Raw genomic sequence first — 15,840 nt, 5'->3', positions numbered from 1 at the left:
TTAGTTTAGGATGGAAGGAACATAAGTTTACGTAGTTAGATTACGTAGGTCTAGCATTTTTGGAATGTAAAATACCGACCGTGGGGAATCCTCATCGTGTGAAAAGTTATCAACCCATGAGGCTAGATGGGCCTGCCTAAATTAAGTTTTGACCAAAGCAGAAGGCAAGGAACTGTAAGGCATGTCAATGCCGAAAGGATCCTTACGCTGCGACGCCGCTTATCTTGTCAAGCTCGGAGTCGCCGGGGGTGCAAAATCTTGGCTAACAATATGACATATGTCTAAACTTGTTGTATGTGGTCTCCTTGCATCACTAGTTGAAGGTTGCCTCGACAGCATGGCCCGTCACAACCTTATGTTGTTGTATCATAAATAATTTGGAACGAGCAGAACACAAGCCTTCAAAAGTGTTTGGTTCTTGTTACCAAAAGCTTGTATGATGGCCGAAGCAAAGCAATTAGGAGAGTTGATATTGGAAGAGTATGCTTTCGGTTTGACCCTTTTTCTCTCTCTCTCTCTTGTACATGTTATAAGACCCTACTTATATTAAATAAACATGGCAAAGCATTTGCCTTTGTTAAAAGAAAACAGTCGCAGTGGACATACAGTGCCCATTCCATATGAATCCTTCTCTTATTAATTACTCATTATGTTCTTAAATATGGTTGAAGAGAATAGTATAAAATAGCCACATGCATGTGTTATCAGAATATTCGATGGGAATCAGCTGGCGAGGCCATATATTGCAGTATTAATTTCGTTGGGATTAACTTAATGGCATTCACAAAAAAGTGTGATGCTTAGAAATATATTTGGGACATACCCCTGAATATGCAGCTAGCTGTCACCACTTGTGGTTCCAGGTCCATGCGTCACCGATAGACATCCGGTGTTCTTTGGTATTGTTCCACAAATTTTGTTCTCTCAGTGCTGTTTCTTTTCTTCTGTACTTTTCAGTTCAACAAATAACGTAGGTTAGGGCAGTTGCATACATTACAGGTGTTTCTATGAATTATGGCCACTTGACAGCTCAAGTTAGGTTTGATTTCTCTTGATAATATAAATTCACATCTTTATGTAAGCATACACAGCCTGTCTCGGCCTGAGCTTTAGCTTTACAGGGTTTTGAGAACATTTCCTCAAAGAAATGCTGAAAAAAAGAGACGGGCTGGACGCACTTGCAAGTTGTAAAGAAGTGGAACAAACAATTCACGATTTTTCTCACTGAACTAGTGCATACCACACGTTTATGATGGCAGTTTTGCCGTGGCGACTGTACCATACACATACAGTACTTCTTCAACATGAAGAATTTTTCACGCCCTAAATTAAATTTCCCCTACCATTTAAGTATACCGGACTTGCTCCAATGCCAAAAACGACAAGCAATCCACCATGAAACCCTAACTTACCTATGCACAACATATTAACCGGACCAGCACACACACAACACAACACACACAGCGCGTACGTGCTTCTTTGATCAATCAATGGGGTCAGAGGTGCGACTCCGCGATGGCCTGCTCGAGGTGCTGCAGGGACGCCTGGTAGCTGACGAAGCCCATGAACCAGAACTCGAAGCCGTCGTCGGTCACCAGCTGGACGTACTTCTGCTCCGGCCGGTGCTGGTTCTCGCTCGGCTTGGCCGCCTTCACCCTGCTCAGCGGGACGGCCACCTTGTACGGCACCCGCACCGTGTCGCCCTTGGGCGAGGTCAGCGCCAGCGACCGGTCGCTGCGGAAGGCCACCCTCTCCGACGATACGAAGAGCATCCCGGCGATCGGGCCGGCGGTGGTGGACAGGTAGCACTGCGAGGCGTTGAGGAGCTTCTCGCCCTTCTCCACGGAGAACCACCGCCGGAAGACTTTCTCCACGCCGCCGGCCTGGAGGATTCTCGCGCCCAGCGACAGCTTGCCCCTCACGGTCTCGTACAGTTTTGGGCCGAGACTCACTGCACAAGGACATATCTATGTTCAGTGTCTAATTCACAACTGATGAACCTACATATGAACAGGAAAGGCTACAAGATTCATCCAGACGGACTGGAGAAGGAGGACTTACCATGTTCTCTGATTCCTCGAGCGAATTTGTCCGCTGCCCTGCCCGATTTGCCGCCGGTACGCGTGCTCGTCGAGTATTTTGCATCACCGTGGACATTGGTAGGTCCATCGCTGGTGAACTCGGGCTCCTCGATGCCGATGGCAGTGCTGCTCACTGGGATGCCGATCACATGCTCGTGTCCTGCCTTCTCCATTTCCTGTTGGAATGAAGAACCGAAGGCTTGTTTCTCTCGTAAGACGCGGAGGCGGAGAGAAGACTTTGCTCTGCTTCCTTCCTTTGCGCCTCAGTTTCCGGCCTCTGTCTTGAGGTTGTTGGTGTGTCTGTGGGTTTGTGGGTTGGTGCTGGAGCTCCGTGCTCTGAATGGGAAGGAGGGGGCGCCTTTTATAAGCTCTGGACGGAACCTGTAAAAACTTAACTAAAAGCCGGGTGTTTATCCAATTAGCTTTTGAATAGAACAGTCACCCGCGCCCACCAGGATTCTGGATAAAACAAGTGCTTCCTAGGTGGAGCTGGACCCCTAGTGCCTGCCTAGTGTTGTGCTGCATGTGCAAGGGTCCACTGCGAAACTTTTGTGCGTGTCACGAGTGACATCTAGTCATCCATGCATGGACCATGATCGATGATGCCTTCAACCAACCGGCTGTCACATGCACCCATGCAATTGGGGGCACAAGAAAAATTTGCCATCCTTAAGGGCAACTCCAACATGGATCACCAAAATGCCCCTAAATGTTTGGATCAAACAGTTCAGACATCTTTTTGCCATCCAACAATCATTAAATTTGTCTGGACCAATCCGGACGTTTGAAATCTCACAAATTGGAATCAAACGTAGGGGAGATTTGCGGGCGTCCAGACGACCGCCACGTCGGACTTCGACACGCCCAATACACCCACAAACTCCACCCGAGCTCACTAATTTGGACATTCCCATCAATGTTCTCATGCGAAAGCCATCCATTTTCCATGTCTCTGTCTCGATCATCGCCTCCCTCCTACCGTTAGGCGGTCCATCGGAGTGATAGAGGTACCGCTGGAGGACCGTTGATCATCGCCCTGCCGGAGCCAAAGGACCCGAGCATGGAGGCCGCCCGGAAGGTCGCAGGCGTGGAAGGCAACGTCTGTCGCCACAAGGCGAGAAAGAAGTCTGGCAGTGCGTAGGCGATCGGTTAGAAAGGACCTCATCCGACATAGCTTGTCGCCACCCTCGTGTGGCCTGCACAATCGACGGTGTGATCGTCTCAGCCGAAGCCATCCTACTACTACACCTCCCAACACTTTGGTATGCAACAATCGCCGCAGCAGTCCGCGTCCTCCTTCACCTCCAGCCATCGAGTCCCGTTCACTGTTAACCTCAACACCAATTATGTCTTCATGGAGTCGCATTTGGCGGGGCTTGTCCAGTCGCAGATGCCGGATGTGGATCGCTCATCCGTCGGTACCCAATCACTATTTACCGCAATGCATCATCCAAGTGGGACGGGGTAGACGATGACGCAATGATGAAAACTATCCACGACGCGGACGACTACGAAGATGGACAAGCGAAGGACTTTTAGCCAAGGAACACTCACAGCCAGCGGGACACCCAGAAGTCAGACATGGATCCAAACGAGCAGTGATCATCGTGTGCCGACCCAAGATGAAGCGGAGGGGGCTAAATTTCACTCAAAAGAAGGATGAATTGTTGTGTGTGGTATGGTTGGCCATCGATACATTTTAGGGTGCGGCGTTTTGGCAAAGCATGCATATTTGGTTTCACCAGCAAAAGCAGAACGATCCCTACCGCAAGGAAGTGATCCATCAGCGGAATTCAAAGTCACTCAGCCATCGATGATACAATATTCAAGAGATCCTCAACAAGTTTCGCGGCTTTTTCAAACAAGTGAAAACCTGATGGCCAAGTGGTACAACAATCCAAGATCTCGTAAGTCTTGTGGCATGCGGCTCTATTTGTTGGCCATTTTACTGATTTGCTTAATGTTGCAACTTGTTGACCATCCATTACCTTTCTTTTCTAGTCCCTATGTGCGCGTGTATTATATTACAAGATGGAGAAGAAGCACTTCAACTATATGCATTGTTGGTTAAAGTTGAATGGACAAAGCAAGTGAAACTCCTTGTTTGAAATTCTGCCAAGACCGTCATGATCAATGAATACGAAGGTTGTGATCCAACCGTTCCAGCACAAGGAGGGCTTGCTCCGACCAAGAAGATGATTAGGAACTTGTGGAGCAAGTGATAGGAGGAGAAGGAGACGCGAGAAGGGGCGGCGGCCAAGATGACGGAGAAGTTCTTGCACATCACGACGAAGAAGAATGAGGCAAGTATCACAAGATGAAGGAGGGGAAGAAGGCGGAGAGTCAACATGGCAACGGGTACCCGCAACCCGCGAACCCGACGGGTAAATACCCTATTAGGGTAAGGGCATGGGAAATTAAAATACCCATGGGTTTCTAAATGGGAAAAAAATCATATCCAATGGGTAAGGCGGGTACGAGTATGGGAAGGCAATAGCCATACTCGTGAACCCTCAAACCCGTATAATAATAACCCTGTCAAGTAGGTCCCATGTGTCATTGACTTAGATGAGAAAACCCTAAGCTACTGCTGGCTGGACCACCCACACCCCCCTTCCCGATCCAAACCGCGCCCACCCCCTTGCGCCATCACCCACACAACCAAACCCAAATCCCGCCCACCTGCTAACCCTAGGCGGTCGGCGCCGCGCCACTGCCTTCGACCTGCTCCTTCTCGGCTTCTTCGGATCTCCTTGCACCCACACCTCTGGCCTCCTTCTACCCCGCGCAAGCACGACCGCACCACCAGACCTTCCACGCAACGACGCGCCCAGCTGAAGGAAATATGCCCTAGAGGCAATAATAAAGTTATTATTTATTTCCTTAATTCATGATACATGTTTATTATTCATGCTAGAATTGTATTAACCAGAAACTTAGTACATGTGTGAGTACATAGACAAAACATATAGTCCCTAGTACGCCTCTACTAGACTAGCTCGTTAATCAAAGATGGCTATGTTTTCTAACCATAGACATGTGTTGTCATTTGATGAACGAGATCACATCATTAGGAGAATGATGTGATGGACATGACCCATCCATTAGCTTAGCATTATGACCGTGTCAGTTTCATTGCTACTGCTTTCTTCATGACTTATACAAGTTCCTCAGACTATGAGATTATGCAACTCCCGAATACCGGATGAACACTTTGTGTGCTACCAAACGTCACAACGTAAAAGGGTGATTATAAAGGTGCACTACAGGTGTTTCCGAAGGTGTTTGTTGGGTTGGCATAGATCGAGATTAGGATTTGTCACTCCGTGTTTCGGAGAGGTATCTCTGGGCCCTCTCGGTAATACTCATCACTATAATCCTTGCAAGCATTGTGACTAATGATTTAGTTGCGGGATGAAGTATTATGGAACGAGTAAAGACACTTGCCGGTAACGAGATTGAACTAGGTATTTAGATACGTACGATCGAATCTCGGGCAAGTAACATACCGATGACAAAGGGAACACCGTATGTTGTTATGCGGTTTGACCGATAAAGATCTTTATAGAATATGTAGGAACCAATATGAGCATCCAAGTTCCGCTATTGGTTATTGACCGGAGACGTGTCTCGGTCATGTCTACATAGTTCTCGAACCCGTAGGGTCCGCACGCTTAACGTTTGATGACGATTGGTATTATGAGTTTATGTGATATGTTGTACCGAAGATTGTTCGGAGTACCAAATGTGATCACAGACACGATGAGGAGTCTCGAAATGGTCGAGACATAAAGATTGATATATTGGACGACTATATTCGGACACCGGAAGTGTTCCGGGGAAGTTTCGGATATAACCGGAGTGCCGGAAGGGTTATCGGAACCACTAGAGAAGTAATGGGACTTATTGGGCCTAAGGGAGAGAGAGAGGGGCGGCCAGGGTCTGGCCATGCCCCCCCATGGGCCTAGTCCGAATTGGGCTAGGGGAAGGGGAGGCGCCCCCTCCTTCCTTCTCCTCCCCCTCCTTCCTTCTTCTCCTAGTAGGACTAGGAAAGGGGGGGAGTCCTACTCCTACTAGGAGGAGGATTCCTCCCCCCTTGGCGCGCCCTAGAGAGCCGACCGGCATCCCCCTTTCTCCTTTATATACGGGGGCAGGGGGGTACCCTAGAACACACAAGTTGACAATTGTTTTAGCCGTGTGCGGTGCGCCCCTCCACAGTTACACACCTCAGTCATATCGTTGTAGTGCTTAGGCAAAGCCCTGCGCCGGTAACTTTATCATCACCGTCACCACGCCGTCGTGCTGACGAAACTCTCCCTCGGCCTCAACTGGATCAAGAGTACGAGGGACGTCATCGAGCTAAACGTGTGCTGAACGCGGAGGTACCGTACATTCGGTGCTTGTATCGGTTGGATCGCGAAGACGTTTGACTACATCAACCGCGTTAACTAAATGCTTCCGCTTTCGGTCTATGAGGATACGTGGACACACTCTCCCCTCTCATTGCTATGCATCACCTAGATAGATCTTGCGTGATCGTAGGATTTTTTTTTAAATTACCGCATTCCCCAACACCAGCGGCTGCCGCCGAGCTCGTGCACGCGCCCCCCGCTGGGCTGCCGGAACTCGTCCATCCATCCACAATTCCGAAATTAGGATTTTGCAAACATATCTTGTATACATAAAGCTCTCAAGTTCTCATGTCTCACAATTCCCAAATTAGGATTTGGCGGTTTGAGATGCGAAGGCTCATGAAGTGAGTAGAAGACGAAATCTACTCAAGTTGGTTTGGTGTCATGTTGGAGAGGTTCAAGTGGCTGCAATGACTATGTGTCCAACTTATTTGTGTTTTGAACCTACTTTTGTGTTGAGGTTGAATGAACTACTTGTGTGTCGAACTTATTTGTGTCTTGAACCAACTTGTGTGTCGAACTTAAGTGGTTGAAATGATTTATGTGTGTGTGTGCTGAAATGTCAAAATTTATGTATAAATGTTGGGGATCGTTGCAGAAAATAAAAAATTTCTATGCTTGACCAAGATCAATCTATGGAGTCATCTAGCAACGAGAGAGAGGATATCATCTACATACCCTTGTAGATCGCGAGCGGAAGCGTTCAAGAGAACGGGGTTGATGGAGTCGTACTCGTTGTGATCCAAATCACCGGAGATCCTAGCGCCGCACGGACGGCACCTCCGCGTTCAACACACGTACGGTCGGGAAGATGTCTCCTGCTTCTTGATCCAGCAAGGGGAAAGGATGGGTTGATGGAGATCCAGCAGCACGACGGCGTGGTGGTGCATGCAGCAGTGATCTTGGCAGGGCTTCGCCAAGCTTCAGCGAGAGGGAGAGCTGGTGCGTGGGGAGAGGGAGGCACCAGGGACTTGGGTGCGGCTGCCCTCCCTCCCCCGCTCCTTATATAGGGCCCCTAGGGGGGGCGCCGGCCCTAGGAGATCCAATCTCCAAGGGGGGCGGCGGCCAAGGGGGTGGCTTGCCCCCCAAGGCAAGTGAGGCGCCCCCACCCCTAGGGTTTCCAACCCTAGGTGCAGGGGGGGCCCAAGGGGGGGGGGCGCACCAGTCCACCAGGGGCTGGTTCCCCTCCCACTTCAGCCCATGGGGCCCTCCGGGATAGGTGGCCCCACCCGGTGGACCCCCGGGACCCTTCCGGTGGTCCCGGTGCAATACCCGTGACCCCCCGAAACTTTCCCGATGGCCGAAGCTGAACTTCCTATATATAAATCTTCACCTCCGGACCATTCCGGAACTCCTCGTGACATCCGGGATCTCATCCGGGACCCCGAACAACTTTCAGGTTACTACATACTAATATCTCAACAACCCTAGCGTCACCGAACCTTAAGTGTGTAGACCCTATGGGTTCGGGAGACATGCAGACATGACCGAGACGCCTCTCCGGTCAATAACCAACAGTGGGATCTGGATACCCATGTTGGCTCCCACATTCTCCTCCATGATCTCATCGGATGAACCACGATGTCGAGGATTCAATCAATCCCGTATACAATTCCCTTTGTCAATCGGCACGTTACTTGCCCGAGATTCGATCGTCGGTATCCCAATACCTCATTTAATCTCGTTACCGGCAAGTCACTTTAATCATACCATAATGCATGATCCCGTGACCAGACACTTGGTCACATTGAGCTCATTATGATGATGCATTACCGAGTGGGCCCAGAGATACATCTCCGTCATACGGAGTGACAAATCCCAGTCTCGATTCGTGCCAACCCAACAGACACTTTCGGAGATACCCGTAGTGCACCTTTATAGTCACCCAGTTACGTTGTGACGTTTGGCACACCCAAAGCACTCCTACGGTATCCGGGAGTTGCACAATCTCATGGTCTAAGGAAATGATACTTTACATTTGGAGAAGCTCTAGCAAAATGAACTACACGATCTTTGTGCTACGCTTGCGATTGGGTCTTGTCCATCACATCATTCTCCTAATGATGTGATCCCGTTATCAATGACATCCAATGTCCATAGTCAGGAAACCATGACTAACTGTTGATCAACGAGCTAGTCAACTAGAGGCTTACTAGGGACGTGTTATGGTCTATATATTCACACATGTATTACGATTTCCGGATAACACAATTATAGCATGAACAATAGACAATTATCATGAACAAGGAAATATAATAATAACCATTTTATTATTGCCTCTAGGGCATTTTTCCAACAGTCTCCCACTTGCACTAGAGTCAATAATGTAGTTACATTGTGATGAATCGAACACCCATAGAGTTCTGGTGTTGATCATGTTTTGCTCTAGGGAGAGGTTTAGTCAACAGATCTGCTACATTCAGGTCCGTATGTACTTTACAAATATCTATGTCTCCATCTTGAACATTTTCACGTATGGAGTTGAAGCGATGCTTGATGTGCCTAGTCTTCTTGTGAAACCTGGGCTCCTTGGCAAGTGCAATAGCTCCAGTGTTGTCACAGAAGAGTGTGATCAGCCCCGACGCATTGGGTATGACTCCTAGGTCGATGATGAACTCCTTCACCCAGATTGCTTCATGCGCTGCCTCCGAGGCTGCCATGTACTCTGCTTCACATGTAGATCCCGCCACGACGCTTTGCTTGCAACTGCACCAGCTTACTGCCCCACCATTCAAAATATACATGTATCCGGTTTGTGACTTAGAGTCATCCAGATCTGTGTCGAAGCTAGCGTCGACTTAACCCTTTAGGACGAGCTCTTCGTCACCTCTATAAACGAGAAACATATCTTTAGTCCTTTTCAGGTACTTTAGGATGTTCTTGACCGCTGTCCAGTGTTCCATGCCGGGATTACTTTGGTACCTTCCTACCAAACTTACGACAAGGTTTACATCAGGTCTGGTACACAACATGGCATACATAATAGACCCTATAGCTGAGGCATAGGGATGGCACTCATCTTTTATCTATCTTCTGCCGTGGTCGGGCATTGAGCTGAGCTAAATTTCACACCTTGCAACACAGGCAAGAACCCCTTCTTGGTCTGTTCCATATTGAACTTCTTCAATATCTTATCAAGGCATGTGCTTTGTGAAAGACCTATGAGGCGTCTCGATCTATCCCTATAGATCTTGATGCCTAATATGTAAGCAGCTACTCCAAGGTCCTTCATTGAAAAACACTTATTCAAGTAGGCCTTAATGCTGTCCAAAAGTTCTATATCATTTCCCATCAAAAGTGTGTCATCTACATATAATATGAGAAATGCTACAGAGCTCCCACTCACTTTCTTGTAAACGCAGGCTTCTCCATAAGTCTGCATAAACCCAAACACTTTGATCATCTCATCAAAGCGAATGTTCCAACTCCGAGATGCTTGCACCAGCCCATAAACGGATCGCTGGAGTTTGCATACCTTGGTAGCATTTTCAGGATCGACAAAACCTTCCGGCTGCATCATATACAGTTCTTCCTTAAGATAGCCGTTAAGGAATGCCGTTTTGACGTCCATTTGCCATATCTCATAATCATAGTATGCGGCAATTGCTAAGATAATTCGGACAGACTTCAGCTTCGCTACGGGAGAGAAAGTCTCATCATAGTCAACCCCTTGAACTTGTCGATAACCCTTAGCGACAAGTCGAGCTTTATAGATGGTAACATTACCATCCGCACCCGTCTTTTTCTTAAAGATCCATTTGTTTTCTATCGCTCGCCGATCATCGGGCAAGTCTGTCAAAGTCCATACTTCGTCTTTATACATGGATCCTATCTCGGATTGCATGGCTTCAAGCCATTTGTTGGAATCTGGGCCCGCCATCGCTTCTTCATAGTTCGAAGGTTCACCGTTGTCTAACAACATGATTTCGAGGACAGGGTTGCCATACCACTCTGGTGTGGAACGTGTCCTCGTGGACCTACGAAGTTCAGTAGTTACTTGATCCGAAGTACCTTGATCATCATCATTAGTTTCCTCTCTAGTCGGTGCAGGCACCACATGAACATCTTCCTGAGCTGCGCTACTTTCCGGTTCAAGAGGTAGTACTTCATCAAGTTCCACTTTCCTCCCACTTACTTCTTTCGAGAGAAACTCTTTCTCCAGAAAGGACCCGTTCTTGGCAACAAAGATCTTGCCTTCGGATTTGAGGTAGAAGGTATACCCAATGGTTTCCTTAGGGTATCCTATGAAGACACATTTTTTCGACTTGGGTTCGAGCTTTTCAGGTTGAAGTTTCTTGACATAAGCATCGCATCCCCAAACTTTTAGAAACAACAGCTTAGGTTTCTTCCCAAACCATAATTCATATGGTGTCGTCTCAACGGATTTAGACAAGCCCTATTTAAAGTGAATGTAGCTGTCTCTAGAGCATATCCCCAAAATGATAGCGGTAAATCGGTAAGAGACATCATAGATCGCACCATATCCAATAAAGTGCGATTAAGACGTTCGGACACACCGTTACGCTGAGGTGTTCAGGTGGCGTGAGTTGTGAAATGATTCCAAATTTCCTTAAGTGCGTACCAAATTCGTGACTTAAATATTCTCCTCCACGATCTGATCGTAAGAACTTTATCTTTCAGTCACGTTGATTCTCTACCTCATTCTAAAATTCCATGAACTTTTCAAAGGACTCATACTTGTGTTTCATCAAGTAGACATACACATATCTACTCAAGTCGTCAGTGAGAGTGAGAACATAACGATATCCTCCGCGAGCCTCAACGCTCATTGGACCGCACACATCAGTATGTATGATTTCCAATAAGTTGGTTGCTCGCTCCATTGTTCCGAAGAATGGAGTCTTGGTCATTTTGCCCAGGAGGCATGGTTCGCATGTGTCAAATGATTCATAATCCAGAGACTCTAAAAGACCATCAGCATGGAGCTTCTTCATGCGCTTGACACCAATATGACCAAGGCGGCAGTGCCACAAGTATGTGGGACTATCGTTATCAACTTTACATCTTTTGGTATTCACACTATGAATATGTGTAACATCACGTTCAAGATTCATTAAGAATAAACCATTGACCATCGGGGCATGACCATAAAACATATCTCTCATATAGATAGAACAACCATTATTGTCGGATTTAAATGAGTAGCCATCTCGTATTAAACGAGATCCAGATACAATGTTCATGCTCAAAGCTGGCACTAAATAACAATTATTGAGGTTTAAAACTAATCCCGTAGGTAAATGTAGAGGTAGCGTGCCAACGGCGATCACATCGACCTTGGAACCATTCCCGACGCGCATCGTCACCTCGTCCTTCGCCAGTCTCCGCTTATTCCGCAGCTCCTGCTTTGAGTTACAAATGTGAGCAACCGCACCGGTATCAAATACCTAGGAGCTACTACGAGTACTGGTAAGGTACACATCAATTACATGTATATCACATATACCTTTAGTGTTGCCGGCCTTCTTGTACGCTAAGTACTTGGGGCAGTTCCGCTTCCAGTGACCACTTTCCTTGCAATAAAAGCACTCAGTCTTAGGCTTGGGTCCATTCTTTGGCTTCTTCCCGGCAACTGGCTTACCGGGCGCGACAAATCCCTTGCCGTCCTTCTTGAAGTTCTTCTTACCCTTGCCTTTTTGAACTTAGTGGTTTTATTCACCATCAACACTTGATGTTCCTTTTTGATCTCTACCTCCGTTGATTTCAGCATTGAATATACCTCAGGAATGGTCTTTTCCATCCCCTGCATATTGAAGTTCATCACAAAGCTCTTGTAGCTCGGTGGAAGCGACTGAAGGATTCTGTCAATCACCGCGTCATCCGGGAGATTAACTCCCAGCTGAGTCAAGCGGTTGTGCAACCTAGACATTTTGAGTATGTGCTCACTGAGAGAACTATTTTCCTCCATCTTAAAACTGAAGAACTTGTCGGAGACTTCATATCTCTCGACCTGGGCATGAGCTTGGAAAACCATTTTCAGCTCTTCGAACATCTCATATGCTCCGTGTTGCTCAAAATGCTTTTGGAGCCCCGGTTCTAAGCTGTAAAGCATGCTACACTGAACGAGGGAGTAATCATCAGCACGAGAGTGCCAAGTGTTCATAATGTCTTGGTTCTCTGGGATGGGTGATTCACCTAGCGGTGCTTCTAGGACATAATCTTTCTTGGCAGCTATGAGGATGATCCTCAGGTTCCGGACCCAGTCCGTATAGTTGCTGCCATCATCTTTTAGCTTGGTTTTCTCTAGGAATGCGTTGAAGTTGAGGGCAACGTGGGCCATTTGATCTACAAGACATATTGTAAAGATTTTAGACTAAGTTCATGATAATTAAGTTCATCTAATCAAATTATTCAATGAACTCCCACTCAGACAGACATCCCTCTAGTCATCTAAGTGAAACATGATTCGAATCAACTAGGCCGTGTCCGATCATCACGTGAGACGGACTAGTCGACATTGATGAACATCTTCATGTTGATCGTATCTTCTATACGACTCATGCTCGACCTTTCGGTCTTCTGTGTTCTGAGGCCATGTCTGTACATGCTAGGCTCGTCAAGTCAACCTAAGTGTATTGCGTGTGTAAATCTGGCTTACACCCGTTGTATTTGAACGTTAGGATCTATCACACCCGATCATCACGTGGTGCTTCGAAACAACGAACCTTCACAACGGTGCACAGTTAGGGGGAACACTTTCTTGAAATTATTGCGAGGGATCATCTTATTTAAGCTACCGTCGTTCTAAGCAAATAAGATGTAAAACATGATAAACATCACATGCAATCAAATAGTGACATGATATGGCCATTATCATATTGCTCCTTTGATCTCCACCTTCGGGGAGCCATGATCATCTTCGTCACCGGCATGACACCATGATCTCCATCATAATGATCTCCATCATCGTGTCTTCATGAAGTTGTCACGGCAACGATTACTTCTACTTCTATGTCTAACGTGTTTAGCAATAAAGTAAAGTAATTCACATGGCGTTATTCAATGACACGCAGGTCATAAAAAAAAGACAACTCCTATGGCTCCTGCCAGTTGTCATACTCATCGACATGCAAGTCATGATTCCTATTACAAGAACATGATCTCATACATCACATATATATCATTCATCACAACTTTTGGCTATATCACATCACAAAGCACATGATGCAAAAACAAGTTAGACGTCCTCTAATTGTTGTTGCATGTTTTTACGTGGTTGTAATAGGATTCTAGCAAGAACGTTTCTTACCTACGTAAAAGCCACAACGTGACATGCCAATTTCTATTTACCTTTCATAAGGACCCTTTTCATCGAATCTGCTCCAACTAAAGTGGGAGAGACAGACACCCGCTAGCCACCTTATGCAACTAGTGCATGCCAGTCGGTGGAACCTGTCTCACGTAAGCGTACGTGTAAGGTCGGTCCGGGCTGCTTCATCCCACGATACCGCCAAAGCAAGATAAGACGAGTAGTGGCAAGAAAATTGACAACATCTACACCCACAACAAATTTGTGTTCTACTCGTGCATAGAAACTACGCATAGACCTAGCTCATGATGCCACTGTTGGGGAACGTTGTAGAAAATAAAAAATTTCTACGCTTCACCAAGATCAATCTATGGAGTCATCTAGCAACGAGAGAGAGGATAGCATCTACATACCCTTGTAGATCGCGAGCGGAAGCGTTCAAGAGAACGGGGTTGATGGAGTCGTACTCGTCGTGATCCAAATCACCGGAGATCCTAGCGCCGAACGGACGACACCTCCGCGTTCAACACACGTACGGTCGGGAAGACGTCTCCTCCTTCTTGATCCAGCAAGGGGAAAGGAGAGGTTGATGGAGATCCAGCAGCACGACGGCGTGGTGGTGGATGCAACAGTGATCTCGGTAGGGCTTCGCCAAGCTTCAGCGAGAGGAAGAGGTGGTGCGTGGGGAGAGGGAGGCGCCAGGGACTTGGGTGCGGCTGCCCTCCCTCCCCCCTCTTTATATAGGGCCCCTAGGGGGCGCCGTCCCTAGGAGATCCAATCTCCAAGGGGGGGGCAAGGGGGCGGCTTGCCCCCCAAGGCAAGTGAGGCGCCCCCACCCCTAGGGTTTCCAACCCTAGGCGCAGGGGGGGGGGGGACCAAGGGGGGGGGGGGCGCACCAGCCCACCAGGGGCTGGTTCCCCTCCCACTTCAGCCCATGGGGCCCTCCGGGATAGGTGGCCCCACCTGGTGGACCCCCGGGACCCTTCCGGTGGTCCCGGTACAATACCGGTGACCCCACGAAACTTTCCCGATGGCCGAAACTGAACTTCCTGTATATAAATCTTCACCTTCGGACCATTCCAGAACTCCTCGTGACGTCCGGGATCTCATCCGGGACTCCGAACAACTTTCGGGTTACTGCATACTAATATCTCAACAACCCTAGCGTCACCGAACGTTAAGTGTGTAGACCCTACGGGTTCGGGAGACATGCAGACATGACCGAGACGCCTCTCCGGTCAATAACCAACAGCGGGATCTGGATACCCATGTTGGGTCCCACATGCTCCTCGATGATCTCATCGGATGAACCACGATGTTGAGGATTCAATCAATCCCGTATACAATTCCCTTTGTCAATTGGTACGTTACTTGCCCGAGATTCTATCGTCGGTATCCCAATACCTCGTTTAATCTCGTTACCGGCAAGTCACTTTACTCGTACCGTAATGCATGATCCCGTGACCAGACACTTGGTCACATTGAGCTCATTATGATGATGCATTACCGAGTGGGCCCAGAGATACCTCTCCGTCATACGGAGTGACAAATCCCAGTCTCGATTCGTGCCAACCCAACAGACACTTTCGGAGATACCCGTAGTGCACCTTTATAGTCACCCAGTTACGTTGTGACGTTTGGCACACCCAAAGCACTCCTACGGTATCCGGGAGTTGCACAATCTTATGGTCTAAGGAAATGATACTTGACATTTGGAAAAGCTCTAGCAAAACGAACTACACGATCTTTGTGCTACGCTTACGATTGGGTCTTGTCCATCACATCATTCTCCTAATGATGTGATCCCGTTATCAATGACATCCAATGTCCATAGTCAGGAAACCATGACTATCTGTTGATCAACGAGCTAGTCAACTAGAGGCTTACTAGGGACGTGTTGTGGTCTATATATTCACACATGTATTACGATTTCCGGATAACACAATTATAGCATGAACAATAGACAATTATCATGAACAACGAAATATAATAATAACCATTTTATTATTGCCTCTAGAGCATATTTCCAACAATAAATGTGTTGAAATGTTGTATAAGTGTGCCGAAATGTTATAAA

At 47.4% G+C, this 15,840-nt stretch overlaps 1 protein-coding gene across 1 annotated transcript; it reads right to left on the bottom strand.

Moving 5' to 3' along the window:
• Positions 1 to 1,215: 1,215 nt before the first annotated feature.
• LOC123041662 (putative GEM-like protein 8) lies at positions 1,216 to 2,408 on the bottom strand. Its single transcript, XM_044464246.1, has 2 exons — positions 2,062 to 2,408; positions 1,216 to 1,951 (listed from the first exon to the last, which is right to left on the bottom strand). The coding sequence occupies exons 1-2, from the start codon at positions 2,252 to 2,254 to the stop codon at positions 1,497 to 1,499; spliced, it is 648 nt and encodes a 215-aa protein (XP_044320181.1). The 5' UTR covers positions 2,255 to 2,408; the 3' UTR covers positions 1,216 to 1,496.
• Between the last annotated feature and the right edge of the window lie 13,432 nt (positions 2,409 to 15,840).

This window comes from Triticum aestivum, chromosome 2B, assembly GCF_018294505.1.
Source record: "Triticum aestivum cultivar Chinese Spring chromosome 2B, IWGSC CS RefSeq v2.1, whole genome shotgun sequence".
In the NCBI taxonomy this organism is placed as follows: Eukaryota; Viridiplantae; Streptophyta; class Magnoliopsida; order Poales; family Poaceae; genus Triticum; species Triticum aestivum.
Note: the sequence above shows the minus strand (reverse complement) of the source record. Positions and strands in the feature narration are given on the sequence as shown.

Coding starts and splice junctions, on each gene's coding strand:
- LOC123041662 (XM_044464246.1), bottom strand. CDS start 2,254: ATGGAGAAGGCAGGACACGAGCATGTGATCGGCATCCCAGTGAGCAGC. Junction 1,952..2,061: donor TCGAGGAATCAGAGAACATG/GTAAGTCCTCCT, acceptor GTCCTTGTGCAG/TGAGTCTCGGCCCAAAACTG.